The sequence below is a fragment of the Leptopilina heterotoma genome, unplaced genomic scaffold, assembly GCF_015476425.1.
Source record: "Leptopilina heterotoma isolate Lh14 unplaced genomic scaffold, ASM1547642v1 Lhet_238, whole genome shotgun sequence".
Classification (NCBI taxonomy): domain Eukaryota; kingdom Metazoa; phylum Arthropoda; class Insecta; order Hymenoptera; family Figitidae; genus Leptopilina; species Leptopilina heterotoma.
Window position 1 is genome coordinate 66,003 of NW_025110954.1, and position 15,915 is coordinate 81,917.

At 22.3% G+C, this 15,915-nt stretch overlaps 2 protein-coding genes across 8 annotated transcripts in view; one reads left to right on the top strand and one right to left on the bottom strand.

The window, feature by feature from the left end:
- The window catches only part of LOC122502782 (DNA primase large subunit-like), a 30,803-nt gene that overhangs the window by 2,649 nt on the left and 12,239 nt on the right, over positions 1-15,915 (bottom strand). For 2 of the 3 annotated variants that reach the window (XR_006301669.1, XM_043613010.1), the window contains exons 2-7: positions 5,471-5,736; positions 3,723-4,057; positions 3,102-3,326; positions 2,682-2,804; positions 1,652-2,030; positions 1,011-1,327 (exon numbers count right to left, since the gene is read on the bottom strand). Coding sequence is in view for 2 of the 3 variants with exons in the window: in XM_043613010.1 (XP_043468945.1) it covers positions 1,014-1,327; positions 1,652-2,030; positions 2,682-2,804; positions 3,102-3,326; positions 3,723-4,057; positions 5,471-5,729 (1,635 nt within the window). In the remaining variant the exon portion in view is untranslated. Of the gene's footprint in view, positions 1-1,010; positions 1,328-1,651; positions 2,031-2,681; positions 2,805-3,101; positions 3,327-3,722; positions 4,058-5,470; positions 5,737-6,129; positions 6,268-15,915 lie in introns of those variants that run through there. The other variant, XM_043613011.1, reaches the window with a different exon arrangement.
- Positions 1-15,915, top strand: part of LOC122502781 (organic cation transporter protein-like) — a 29,529-nt gene that overhangs the window by 2,226 nt on the left and 11,388 nt on the right. The window contains exons 1-2 of one of the 5 annotated variants that reach the window (XM_043613008.1): positions 6,229-6,360; positions 6,962-7,009. The exons of 2 other annotated variants lie outside the window; for them this stretch is intronic. The gene's annotated coding sequence lies outside the window, so the exon portion shown is untranslated. Of the gene's footprint in view, positions 1-6,221; positions 6,361-6,736; positions 7,010-15,915 lie in introns of those variants that run through there. 2 more of the 5 variants (XM_043613004.1, XM_043613005.1) reach the window with 2 other exon arrangements.

Sequence of the window (15,915 nt, forward strand, 5' to 3'; positions counted from 1 at the left end):
AAACGTGTGTTACGATTACACATTGAAATACATTTCCTACAAGCAAAAATACAATCTTGCTTCTTTTTTCTTTTAAACAAAATTTGTCCATTTGCAATATTTCAATTTTTTAATTTTGAATTTTCTACTTTTCTTTTCCTTTTAATATTTCGAAAATAATTTCTTTTCTCAAAAATTGGGTTTTTTACGAATTGATAAAAATTTATTGCATGATAATAATTATTTTATTTTTAATAAACATTTTTGTTTTTTTAGAACGAGAATTCTTTTCGTTGTTATTTTTATTGGAACAATGCTATTATTGCGAAAAATGAAATTATAATTTAAATTGAATCGAAGAAAAGTTTTTCGATTCGAGAATAATTCACGCAATCAGAGTTTAGATCTAAATCTAGTGACGTGTGTTTTTATAAAAGTTCAAAGTGCAAAAAGCAATCGGTAGAGATGATGAAATTAAATATTTTTTTTTTTTTTGAGAGAGAGAGAGAGAAAAAGGGAAAAATGTATAATTTAATTTTTGGTGGAAACAGTTAAAAAATTAAGAGATTTTTCTCGTTTTTGCTTTTCCTTTTGAATAATATTATATGAATGGCCTCAAGGCAAGAATTTGAGTGTTATAAATAGACACTAGTGAGTACAAAAGTGTGCAAGGGAAGCACTGCTCTTTATTTTCATTTTTTTTTTTCGCACACTTTTGTAATGAAGTAGAAAAACAAAGGGTAGACTGGTAGAAAAAGAAAACTAAAAGAAAAGAAAACTAAGGAGAAAAAATATTGCCAGAGAAAGAAAAATTGAAAAATTGTCCTACAAAAATGTTCTACAATGTTCTATAAAAATATCGTAAAAAAAGTTCTACTTTTTGAAAAATTAGACAACTTTTATTATATTAACGAAAAAAGTTTCTTTACGAAAAATTTCTTTACGAAACTTTTTTTTTAACGAAAAAATTCTTTTGTTTTACGGTTGTTTCGTTTGTTAAAAAATTAATTTAGGAAAAATGATTGAATTACTTATCAGTCGGCATTTAGTGGAACTTCCGGAATTGAAGAGGAATTTTCTATATTCACTTCCGTTTGTTCTTTCGTATTTTTGTTAGTTGAATCCAAAAGTGAAGCGTCTTTATTCTCTTGAGTTTGTTCGATAATACTTTGGTCCATTTTAATTTTAATACGTTTTTTCCGGATAATTTCATTATTACTGTGATTATAATATTCCACAGGCGATTCAATCGCATTGGTCAATTGCACTTTATGCATTTGGGAGAAGCACTTGGTGCAGGCTGCCTTGTATTGTTCGTTTGTAACAAGATCCTCGATTTCCACTAATCCTGAAATTAATTAATAGACAATCACATTTTTTATGGGGAAATTTAAAAATCAGAAATTAAAGAACTATTTAAAAATCTAAAATTTAAAAGTCCAGAATTTCAGAGAAGAACAAAGATCAGAAATTAAAAAACTGTTTAAAAATCCAGAATTTAAGAGAAGAAAATTTTTGAATAAAATTATTTTCGTTTCTAAAATGATTCATGTTTGATATCTGTAAGGAAATTAGAAAATTATTAATTTTAATGATTCTTTAATGATAATGGAAGAATTTCGATTTTAAAAAAATAAAAGGTAAATATTTTTTTTATGTGAGGAAAACAAACCTTGATCACTGACACCAAGATTTTTCAATTTCAAATTAAGTGTACTTGGAGTCATATTTTTGTATGGACAACCATGATACTGTCCATAACTGACTCTGGATTTAATTACAGACGCACAACTGTAGGTTTGATAATTCGCCTTTTGCCCCACGAGACCGTAAATATATCTAATATTGTAGAGATATTCTTGATTGAATTGAGTGAGGGGCATTTTCTTTAGGAATTCCTCCTTCCAAAAATCAACAGCAGAATCAAAGCTGAGACCAATTATTTTCAAAAATATTCCATATTGAAAGCGTCCGTCATTTTTTAAATGATGATCTTTTCGTAAAGCCTCGTGCATTGTCCTCATACACAATGGAAACGATTTCTCTGATATCTGAAAAGATTCAATTTTTTGTAATTTGTTTTTTGTAAACAAAATAAGTAATTTTTCTTCTGATTAAAAAAAATACTTATTTTTGTTTAGAAAAAAAATTACTTATTTCTATTTTTCAAAAGTTTGGAACTTTTAAATGAAGGGACTTTTTTCTGTTTCAATATTAATTTTATAAAATTACTGTGAAATGGAAAATTATTTTTTATTTCAAGGTAAAAAATCTACTTTCTTAAGAATTCGATTTTTAATTTTTTTAAAAGCGGAATATTTTGTTGTTATTTAAATTGAAATACAAAAAAAATAATTCTGAAACTTTGGGGACATTTAGTGTCTATTTAAAAATATAATAAATAAATAAAAAGTAAATAAAAAATAAATGAGCAAAAAATAAAATAAAAGCAAAATAAATAGAAAATAAAAAAAGAAATAGATGAGTAAATAAAAAAAATTAGTAGACAATAAATAAATAAAAGAATAAATAAATAAAAAAATAAATAAAAGAATAAAAAATAAAAAAAAAGATGAATAAATAACAAATAAATAACAAATAGGTGAATAAAAAAATATAAACGAATTAATAAAAATTAAATAAAGAGAATAATAAATAAATAAATAAGAAATATTTAAATACGTAAATAGAAAAATAATTACTTCGTCTAGATTTTTTAAATCTATGGAATTCATCGCGCAGGGCAATGCACTTTGTGATACAATGAAAAACTTTTTTAAAATTGGTACCAATCTGGAATCTTCTTTCGCCACGTAACGATATTGCTGAAAATTGACAATAATTATCAATACATCAATAAAAATTTTAAAAAAGCAGAAAGAAAAAAAATGAGTCCGCAATGTTTAAAAAAAACAAAAAAAAAAAAAAAATATAAAAACAAAAAAATATTTTTAAATTGTATTTGGGCCTCAAAGAATTATTTATAAATAACTGTCCTCTAAGAAAAATTTAATTTCTTAACAATTTCTTTGGAGACGAATTAATTTAAAAAAAATCTAATTTTTCCACTTGTTTAAAAAATAATTGCGGATTTTTTTTTTATTATATTTTAAGACAATTACCTCTCGTTCTCTTGTCAATGAATCGCCAAAAGCTTGCGAAGCGACGTGAATAATTTCCGTAATTGGAAGAAAAACAATACCGCGTTTTAAAAGAACATTTCGACATTGAACTAAATATCTTACTTTTAAATAGGGAACTTTATAAAAAACTGTCTGATCGAAATCGATATTTTCATATAATGCCAGCAAATTGTCTCTATTCTGATTTTTTTCTTCCTCGGAAAGCTGAAAAATTTTATTATTACAGTAATTATCGTTATGCTAATTACAATATTTTTTAATTTCAAATATAAATTTTTAAATAATTTCATAATCAAAATTTTAAAAAATCCTCTTATTAAGTACAAAATTAATTATTATTGTTTATATTTTCAAAAATTTTAATATAATTCTTCGCAAGAATTAAATTATTTAAAAAAATTTTAAAAATTCTTCAAAGGAATTCAATTATTGTTTTCAAATTTTTTGATAAGATTTTTGTTACAGTTTTCTTTTGAAAGAATAAAAATTCTTATTTCCAAATATGAAAAATTTGCTGAGAAAAAAATTTGTTATCAACAATAGAAGTATTAAATGGCAGTAAATTTAATATCTTTCATAAACAATACAATTTATACTTACAATTGGAAAAATGAAATCATTGTAAATTAAAAATTTCTCCATTCCATTTTCATTTAAAGATCTGAATCTTGTATTAAATAAATTTATCTCCATTTTAATGAACCAATGGTAGATTTTCGTTTTTCTGCATAAAGCAACTTTGAGAATAAAATGAGAAACATGATCTCTTCTTCTTATTTCAAGATCCAATGGCGTATTTGAATCGCAGCCAGGACTCGTTATCAGTTTAACGTAAGAATCATATCCTTTATTTCGCAATGTTCCCAGTAAGCATTCTTTGAAGTCTTCTTTCTTTATTTGCGATTCCTTCTTGAGTGTATCAATTATTCTGAGAACTGTCGAAAAATTAATTCGATAAATTAAAAAGAAAATAGAAAATATTTTTTTATTTGCAATTTTTTCTTGAGAGTATCAAAAATTAAAAAAGGTTTTGTCAATATTTCAATTATCTTTTTAAACAGCAAAATTCTTCCCCAAAAATCCCGAAATTCAATAATTTTCAGGAATTTTAATAAAATTTATTGCAAAATTCAATTATTTTTAAAAATAACAATATTCATAACAAGAATTCAATTATTTTCAAAATTCATAAAATTCTTCGCAGAAATTCAATTATTTTTAAAAAATCTAAAAAAATTGGCAACATTTCAATTATCTTTGTAAATAAATAGCAAAATTTTTCGACAAAATTCAATTATATTCAGGATTTTTAATAAAATTCATTGAAATATTCAATTATTTTCAAAAATAACAATATTTATAACAAGAATTCAATTATTTTCAAAATTAATAAAATTCTTCACAGAAATTCAATTATTTTTAAAAAACTAAAAAACATTGTCGTCAACATTTCAATTATCATTATAAATAAATAGCAAAATTCATTGACAAAATTCAATTATTTTCAAAAATTTTTTTTTGAATTAAATAATTTTGAATATTCTATTTTTTAATAAAATTTCCCAAAAGAATTCAATTATTAAACAAAAGTTTTGATAAAATTCTACACAAATATTCATTTCAATTATTTAAAAAAAATATTAATAAAATTCTACGCAAACATTTATTTATTTTCATAACTAATACAAATTTCACAAGAATTTAATTATTTACAAATTTTTTATAAATTTCTTCGCAGTAATTCAATTATTTTCATAAATAATAGAATTTTTTACAGAGTTTCAATTATTTTTAATTCAATTTTAATTGAATTCTTTGAAAATTTTAATTATTTAAAAAAAATTTTATTGAAATTCGTCGAAAGAATTAATCGCAATTAATCGCAATTTCGAAAAATTGAATTGTAAAGAAATGGTTTTGAAAATTCTCAAAGAACTTTTTAAAAAATTATTACAAATAATTGATTTAAAGAAGAATTTTATTTAAAAATTGTAGTAAATAATAATTGAATTGTAATGTGGGAAATAATTTTTCTAATAATTTTTACAGTGAATCAGAGTATTTTTTAGGGTCAGGGAAAAGTCCAGGGAAAAATAAAATAAAATTTTTGTGTTTTGTAAAAAAACGAATAAATAAATAAATAAAATAGAAAATAGAAAAAATTCTTTGATAATTTTCTTTTTTTTTATATGCAATTCTTTCATCAGTCGAACAACTAACGAAAAATGAATAAATAAATAAATGATAAAATAGAAAATAGAGAATAAAAAAAGGAGAAAGAAAAGAAAATTGATGACTGGAGGAAAAATATTTTCTCGTTTGTAAAAGAAAAAAAATTGCACACTTACCTTGAAGTCTCTCAAGTCCCAAATTCTCCAATTCGTCGAGTGTTATTTTTCCAATTAGAGAATTTCGATACATTTGCAAATCGTGGGGGTAATTTTTCATCAATTCAGATTCAAATAGACTCTCATCGTTTGTTACATCCATTTCCATATCAATCATACCGCCAATTATTGCTTTATTTAATTCCTCATCGACGGCCGCAATGTCAATTTCTTCATCCGTGAAGTCATCGGACGAATCTGTTTCCATTTCTTCTTCCATTTTTAATCTGTTAATTAAAAAAAAATTAATTACATATTTAGAAATTCTATTTAAAAAAATTTTTTTTTATTCTATTTTGATTTTCTTTTTGCGAATTTATATCTTCTTCAAGGTTTTCAAGATAACTTTCAAATGCATTGCGTAAAAGTGCTTTTATGATAACAAATATAAATGTGGAAAAAAAAATTGAAAAGTAGGAGGAAAAATTCATTATCTTTCTCGTGTAGAAAAAAAAATTTTTTTTTTTTTTTGTATAAAATTAGAAAGTTGATTATTTTTGGCAAATTTTGTGCTGCATTTTCCCGCCAAGAAAATTTATCAAAAGTGGAGTGGGAGTGTAAAAGAGGGGAATGACCGATTTAGTTTTGGTTAAGGGGAGAATATTGCTTTGCTCGCGCACGTTTTTAGTCTTTCTCTTTCATTTTCGGTGGGTTCATTACTGACTTAGTCCCCAGGTCGTCGTCGTCGTCGTTGTTGCCTCTCATCTTTCGTTCTCTCTCTTTCTTTCTCTCGTACATATATATAAAATTAACTCGAATTGTGTGACATTTTTGTATGAAACCGGTTTTTATTTAACAAGAAAAACAGTGATCCCAACCAGCATTCTTTCGATTAACTTTATAAATATATGGTATGTAGTATTAATACATTTTTAACCACTTTTTTTCTGTAATAAAAAAAAATAAAACAGAGAGAGAGAGAGAAAAAAAAAGCTCAAACCAGCATCCACATGTAGTCTCTCACATGCGCTCTCCTGCCTTTTTTTTAATCTCTTCAATTTTTCTTTGTACGTTCCTGTAAGTCAGGACCGTATATTTATAATAATTTTCATTCCACGCTCGGTCCATTATTATCGAGTAATTATTTTCATTATTCGAATTAATAAAAATACTGAGAGAAAAGTTGTTGAAAATTTATTCTCTTCTCACTGTTGGGAATCAGATTAATTTTTCTGTCATCTCTCTTGAATTTTTTTTTTTATGATAAATATTTAGTGTATGAAAATCATAAAAAAATATCAGGAAAAATTTTACCTTTATTACGCTGTCATTATTACTATTGAGGTGTAAAAGAAAAATAGATAACAATTGAAATATTTGTTGTTGAAGTGAATTTTTAATATACGTGACAAAATGTGCAACAATGATTTATGGGCGAATTTTATATTAAAAGAATGTTTTTATTTTGAAATATGATTAAGACACGAGTTTTTAAATATACATTTTGCGCAGGGAAATCTTGTGGATTAAGTTAAAAATGAATCGACTCTCCAAAGAAAGGTAAAAACGAACTTTTTTTACCTTTAGTTTCTAATTCGCTACAAAAAGTGTAAACATAATCTCATTTTTAAAAAAATTTTAATTTATTCAGAAATCAAATTTAAAAGTACAAATTTATGTTTCTTTTTTAATTACAAGTACAAATTAATTATTTTTAATAAAAAGGCCTAAAGAAAAAAAAAACTGTTTTTCCAAAAAGCAAATAAAGGAATTTTACAAAATTTATTAATTTAACAAAATCTTATAGTTTGGAATTTAGAAAAAATTTTCCTTCCATAGAGAGGAAGTAAAGTGTAGAAAAATAAACGTGGAAGTAAATAAATAAAAAATGAGTAAAATGAATGAGAATTAGTATAGAAAATAAAATTTAGAAAAAAGGAAAAAAAAATGTTTTCGAAAAGAGTATAGAAAAATAAATAGAAATAACTAAAATGAATGAGAATTAGTAAACAATTGTTAAGAAGAATTAATAGTAGAAAATTTATAAGTGAATAAGTAGAGTGAAAATTTTACAAAAAAAAAAAATGTTCGACATTTTTTGGGGAAAAATATTTTTTGTAAAATATTGAGAAAATGATTGGGAGAGAAACGAGATATATTGAGGATGGTCGTGAACTGTAAAGATTATGATAATATTTTATAAATAGATGCTAATTAATTCAAATATCTGTTTCGTCACTGACATATAATAATATCTATATAGTGATTTTCGAAAAAACCTTTTCTCATCTTCATCAATGAAAGTGAAATTCCCGTTACGCCCCTGGATAACGATAAAATCTGCTCAAACTGCTCTCGACACGGTATTGGGCACAGAAATAGTCGTTCGATAATCACGCCATGCAAATTTGGTTATTTTATTCTATATATATATAATATAAAATGAGCGAATTATTTTCAAATTATATAATCAAGTATGTATCTCGGGACCATTGAGATTATTATCAGTTCTCAAATTTTCTAAAGGACACATTTTTTCGTTTATTTCCTTCCACTCTTTTTCTTTTTCTTTTTTAAATAATTTTCTTTTTTTTTAATAAAATGGATAATTTGTTTTTAAATAATTTTTGTAATAGTTTTTTTTAATAATTTGTTAATCTTGCACTCATCTGCTAAAACCTACTGTTTACTACTTTTTTTTACGATTTTCTACTTTTTGGATACTTTTTTTTTAATTGTTACACTAAAAGCAACTTTTTTCCATGTTTGATAATTTAAATTACTTTAAATTTGCTAAAAGTTGAAATAAAAAAATTATTTTAACAAATTTTAATAAAGTTATTGGAAAAAATTTAAAAAATTTTTAAAAAATTCTTTAAAACGATTCACTTATTTTCACAAATTTTTCGTAATTCAATGATTTTTAATATCTGATTTTAATAAAAAATCTCCCAAAAGAATTGAATAATTTAAAAAAAAATGTTTATAAAATTCTTTGCAAACATTCAATTATTTTCATAAAGAAAAAAATTTTCACAGGAATTCAATTATTTTAAACAGAATTTTCCTAGCATTTTTCGAAAAAAATCAATTATTTAAATAGATTTTTATAAAATTCTTCGCAAGAATTCAATTATTTTTAATACAATTTTAAATAAATTCCTCAAAAAATGCGTAATTCTTAAAAATTTTAATAAAATTCTTTGAAAGAATTCAATTATTTTAAAGTTTTTTATTGAAACTCTTTATAATAATTGGATTGTTTTCAAAATGATTTTAATACAATTTTTTCAAAGAATTCAATTATTTTTATATAAATAATAAAAATTTTTTAAAGAAATTCAATTATTTGAAACACAATTTTTATAAAATTTTTTGAAAAAAATCATTTCTTTAAAAAGATTTTTTCAAATTATTCTCAAGAATGCAATTATTTTCAAAACTTTGTTAAAGTTTGGTGACAAAAATTCAATTATTTTCATAAATAATAAAACTCATCGCAGGATTTCAATTATTTTTAATACAATTTTTAATAAATTCTGCTAAAAACGCAATTATTCTAAAAAATTTGAATAAAATTCTTCTAAAAAATTCAATTATTTAAAAAAATTTATTACAATTTGTTTCTTAGAGTGTAATAATTATTTTCAATTCATTTTTAATTACATTTCTTGAATTAATTTATATTATTTAATTTATATTATCAATAATTTTCATGTAATTCTTCGTAAAAATTTAATTATTTTAAAAAATGTTGATAAAGTTCTTTATAAGAATTGAAATTTAAGAAAAATTCAATTCTTGAATAAATTATTTATTTTTATATTTAAATAATTGAATTCTTGTAGAAATTTTTATTAAGAATTAATTTAGAATTGAATAAAAAAATTATTAAAGTTTTGAATAAATTTATTTTTAAATTTCAAGAAAAAAATGATTGAATTTTGAAAGAATTAATTTTGTAATTTTTAGAAATAGTTAAATTTCAAAATTGCGTTAAATTGAAATCATTTGAAATATTTTTATTCCTGTAGAAAAAATAAATAGGCATTTAAATATTCATTTTAAAAAAATTATTCAATTTTTGAATGTCATTAAGAAATTATGAACAAAATTTGTTTCCTTTAGGGAAGTTAAGAAAAGTAGTTAAAATTGTGTTTAGGATACTTTCTTTTAACCCAAAACGTTCGAAAAAAATTAAATTCGTTAAAAAAAAATTATTTTCGATCCTAAGCGTCGAATGCTAAATTCAGTGAACTTATAAAAGGGACATTAATAAAAGTCTCATCGCTAACAACCCAAAAATAATAGTTTTCGACTTTTCGTATACTTAATTCAGTTCGAAATAATTGTTTTTTAAGAAGAACAGCTTTATCACTACACATTTTCTCCTTTTATCTTCTGACAATATGACACACATATATTACACTATACGGAATTAGCAAACGATATTTATAGCAGTTTAATTATATTGCTAAAAATAGAATACTGTTTGCATTGAAAGTCCTATTTTGAGAGTTCATTGTACAGAGGATTGGGAAAATTCTTTAGAGCCTATACAAATTTTTAATTTTTAATTCTTAATTCTTAATTAATTCTCTCCAAAATATCTTTGTGAAATTAGCGTCTAAAAGATTTGGGTAGTTTGGGATTTTTTTAGATTTTTAGTGTCACTAAATTGAGTTAGAAACATTTTCAGGACACTTCAGACTTCAATACACGGAGAAAAAGATTGTTAATATATGACTAACAAATTTATTTTGTTGTCCTAACAATTCAATTTTTTTTTCTAATAACAATAAATCTGTTAGGGTAACAAAAATTTTGTAACAACAACAAACGAAATTTGTTAGTTCTATATTAACAATTATTTTTTTTCTGTGTAGTTAAAAAAAATTGTTATTCTTTGAAAGTGGTAAAAATTTCCAAGAGTAGATATTCTTATTGTAGTTGTTTTTAATTAAACTGAACTTGTCGGCGAAATTAAAAAGAGGAGTTTAAATTTTTCAGTATATATTGTTCTCGACCGATTGGATCAAAATTTGGGACAAATAATAAAGTTCCTTTTGTCAAAAATAATTTGCTTCTTGGTATTGAAAACATTCGCTTTTTGCATCGGTACAAACGTTGGTACCTTCAGTTTAATTTTTTTTTAGTAGTTTCAGTTTTTGTCGTTAGGAACCGTATTTAGTATTTACGTCTCTAGGAAAAGTTACGTTTTTCATTTTTCTTCCATTTCTTTTTCTTCCAATTCGATCAACTTGAATCAATTTAACTTGATTTTCTCAACTTGGGAAAAGTTGAGAAAACTAACAGATTTTAGCCTCTATGGTATCAACATCAGCAAATTCGCCTTTTGCTATGAATTTTCTGCTAAACAATAAAATTATTGTCTCCTATTCAGGAGCAACTTGAAGTAAAAAGCCATTTGTAGATAATACAGATTTTACTGCACCAAAAGACAATTGAACCAAAAAAGCACAAAAAACTGAAAATTTCTCTTTATTATACACATCGAGACCGAAGAAGGAGACGCCATTCTCGGATACTTGCAAGAACCATTTTTTTTATTCATTTTTTTGTTGTTGTATCTCTTATAGCAAAAATTCCAGAGATCTCGTGGACCAACCCCCTTTTAACAACACCATCACATTGGTTTTTAAGAACCGGGTTAAAAGCGAGTCCTCTATTTATAGCTAAATGTACTACTGGTATTATACGCACCCTGTTAAAAATCGCAACTGGTTTTCTTCCAAGGAGGAGAATAATGCAAGGCTTACATATATAAAATGGAAAAACGAAGACGCACTTATAAAGGAGGGGGAGGAGAATGAAAAAAAAATTGAATAAAAAAAAAACTCGTTCTAAGTGGAATAATATATAAGGTTGAGAGAACTTTGGTAAAAGAAAAATGAATAAAGAAGGGAAAAAGTGCATGTGTACTGATTGTCCTTGCAAGGACGACGATTCAACAAAGTTCGATGCCTTTATTTTCTCGCATCCCTTTTTGTTTCGATGATAGGTTGCATCTAATTAGCTTTACTTGTGAACGCACTTCTCCTTTCACTCGCTTGCCTCGCAAAAGTCATTTTTAGAAAAGATGATCTATAAGAAGAGTCATAACTAGCGTGATAGTTCCTGATGTACAATTATAGCGTGAAATTTTTTTTTTTCTCGGAATTTTTTGTTTTTAAGGCGACATAATACTTTCGGTTACGTTCTTTCTTTGATTATTTAAATATTTACTCTTTTATTTTTGCACAACTTTTGGATAAACTTCGAAATTTACTCCGAAAATAGCAGAAGTTGCAAAGCAAAAATGCGAACATTTCTTTTCCAAAATTCAATTATTTTTCCAATTTTTAATAAAATTTTTGTCAAAATTTAATTTTTTAAAAAATTTTTAATAAAATTTTTGTCAAAATTTAATTTTTTAAAAAATTTTTAATAAAATTTTTGTCAAAACTTAATTTTTTAAAAAATTTTTAATAAAATTTTTGTCAAAATTTAATTTTTTAAAAAATTTTTAATAAAATTTTTGTCAAAACTTAATTTTTTAAAAAAATTTTAATAAAACGTTTGTCAAAATTTCAATTATTTTCAAAAATGTTTCTCAATTTCATATGAATTCTATTATTTACAAATTTTTTATAAATTTCTTCGCAATAATTTAATTAGTTTCAATAAATAATAAATCTTTTTACAGGGATTGAATTATTTTCATAAATAATAAAATTCTTTTTAGGAATTCAATTATTTTCATGAAATAAAACTCATCGCAGAATTTCAATTATTTTTAATACAATTTAAATCGAATTCCACGAAAAATGTCATTGTTCTTAACAATTTTATTAAAAATCGTCAAAAGAAATCAATTATTTTAAAAATATATTAAAAATGTTTTAATAAAATTCTTTACTCGATTCTTTATGAGAATTGTATTTTAAGAAACATTCAATTATTCAATAAATTATTTATTTGCAAGTTATTTGTATTTAAATAATTGAATTCTAAAGTAGAATTTTATAATAAAAATTGATTTAAATATGAATTTTAGTTAAAAACATTAAAATAATTGAATTTTGGAGAAAAGTTACAAATGATTGCAAAAATTCAATTATTTTCAAAAATAATAAAATTCTTCTCTGAAATTCAATTATTCTTAAAAATTTTTAATAAAATTCTGGGCAAAATTTCAATTATTTCCAAAAATTTTTCTAAATTCAATGATTTTTAATATCTACTAATTTAATAAAAAAACTTCCCAAAAGAATTAAATTATTAAAAAAATTGTTTAATAAAATTCTACGCAAACTCGAAAATTGCAATTATTTGTAAAAATTTTATTGAAATTCGTCGAAAGAATTCAATTATTTAAAAATCTGTTGATAAAATTCTTTAGGAGAATTCAATTTTGAGAAACATTCAATTATTCAATAAATTTTATTTTTGTATTTAAAAAATTTAATTCTCGTTGAATTTTCTAATTAAAATTGATTTAAAAATGAATTTCTCTTAAAATTTTGGATTGAAATATTGAATATTTTGTTCAAAATTTTTTTTTAAATCTCGTCAATATTTCAATTATCTTTATAAATAATAAATTCTTCTCTGAAATTCAATTATTTTTAAAATGTTTAATTGAAGAAATTCCGAATAATCGAAATTTCACGTAAAATTAAATTGAAAACAAATGGATTTGAAAATTCTCAAAGAACTTATTTAAAAATTATTAAAGATAATTGATTTAAAGAAGAATTTTATTTAAAAATTCTAGAAAATAATAATTGAATTAAAAATGATAAAAATAATTTTGAAAAAATTAGAGTAAAAATATTCCTATTATAAAAAATAATTATCATATCACTCGGTTATGTTTAATTTATTATAAAAAATGAAGAACAAAGAAATGATGAATAATAACATAATTAATCATTTTTTTAGATTAACAAAAATATTTTTGTATTATTTGAAAAATAAAGATAATATATTATTAAATTGTAGTTAATTGAAAAATAGTAAAAAAAAATTTTTGTTTAATTTTTAAATTTTTAAAAATTTTAAAAAAAACTTTACTACAAATAAAATATACGGGAGAAAACTAAAAATGTTAAAAATAAATTTTTTTTGTATGTAAATATTCAGAAGGAAAATATTGAATTATGTGAAAAAAAATTATCGCGAAAAATTCACCGATTATTTTATTACATTGGATTCTTCTTTTTTTCTTTTTATTTATAAAGTATTATGTGTATTTAACACGCATAATAAGTATATTATGCACGTCGATATAGATAATGTTCATTAACTCACAGCCGTGACGTTTTTATATACGAAGGACAAGATAATTATTATAACCCAAATAAAAAGTACGCCAATAATTAAAGTACCTAAAAGTACCTATATTACATATAAATTAATCAAAAATAGTTCGAAAAAAAATAATTGTTGGAACAATTTTTATTATTATCAAAATTATTACTCTAAACATAATAAAAAAAATAATAATAAAATAAAAAATTAATAATGAAAATAATAATAAAAATAAAAAAATTAATAATAAAAATAATAATAAAAATAAAATTAATAACAATCGAAGTGCTTTGATTGTTATTAATATAATTAAATACCTACATACATTTTTGAATTTTTTTTAATAATTATTAAATTAAATTTAATGGATTTAATGAATTTTTTAATAATAATAATTTTAAACAGATTTTTTGGGTTTTTTTTTGGGAGGGGGGGTTTTGAATAAAAAGTTGTGTGCGTATAAGTATAATTTATAATATAAAGTTGGGTATATATACACGTGGATAATAATAAAATTATTTTATGAATGTGGGCGTCTGTGTGTGTAAAGTATCTGTTTGACAATGTTGCTGGAGGGTCAATGAATACTAACTTATTTACAATTATCGATATCAAAGCGAAACACCGACTAGTCTCAAGTTACAGTGATCGCGTGATATCGAAACTTACACGCATACAAACAAAACTTCGCTTCTTAGCGGAGAAATTTTATCTCATTAATTCCGCACGATTTAATTCGAAAACGAGCTTTACGCGATTTAAAGGGACTCGACAATTTTTTTTTTCATTTAAATTAACTTCAGAATTTGCTACTAAAATTCATTTTTTATATTTTGGTAAAATTTATTTTTTTCTTTTTTATATTCAAATTATGTTTTATTAAAAGTTATTTTTTTCTTTCTATTAAAATTATATTTTTATTAAAATTTTTTTTCCTTTTCTATTAAAATTTATTTTTTTTATTACAATTTCTGTTTTATCTAAATTTCTGTTTTGTCAAAATTTACATTTTTGAACTTTTTTTCAATTTTTGTTAAAATTTCATAAATAATAAACAATTTTCAAAGAAATTCAATTATTTAAAATACAATTTTCATAAAATTTTCTGAAAGAATTCAATTATTTTCATAAATAATAAACAATTTTCAAAGAAATTCAATTATTTAAAATACAATTTTCATAAAATTTTTTGAAAGAATTCAATTATTTTCATAAATAGATTCAATTTTCAAAGAAATTCATTTTTTTAAAAAGTTTTTTTTAAAATTCTTCTCAAGAATGCAATTATTTAAAAAACTTTATTGAAGTTCGATGACAAAAATTCAATTATTTTCATAAATTAATAATAAAACTCATCGCGGGATTTTAATTATTTTTAATATAATTTTCAATTAATTTCGATAAAACCACAATTATTTTTAAAATTTTATATAAAATTCTTCGAAAAAATGCAATTATTTATTATTTTCAATTCATTTTTATTTACATTTCTTGAATGAATTTAATTTATAAATTTCAACAAAAAAAAAAAAAAAAAATGATTGATTTTTGAAAGAACGTGTGTGTGTGGATTATTATCGATAATAAGTGAAGAAAAACGTAAAGTAAATTTTACTATACTTTCATAGTAAAATCTGTACTGTATGTAATTTTCCTCCACTTTTACTGTAAATTTTACTATACCTACTCGAAATATTTTAATACCAATTTCAGTTGAAAAATTAGTAAAATTTACATTGAACTTGAATTTACTTGAAAAAATTGTAAATTACAATTTTTTTAGTGAGTTGATATTTTTTTCTCCTCCGTTATAAAAAATATTGCCGATATATCAAAAAAAAAAAAATTGTTAAAACGATGACATTGATTTTTCATTTAAAAGTCTTTTTATACGTACATTTGTTTCAATTGCGTATTTAAATGTAATCGGATTTAATTAGATTTAAATTATAGTTTAGTTTATTTTTTTTCTTTTTTCCTTTTTTTATTGTTCTTTTTTTTCAAATATTTTATCAATTTACAGATAAAATAGAGAATTAATATTTAACCTTGATATAGTAATGTGTAATCTTTTAAATCTTTTAATGATTAACAGAAAAAAGTCAAATTTTTAATTAACTAGAATCTAAATTCTAATTAGTGGGTGGAATTTT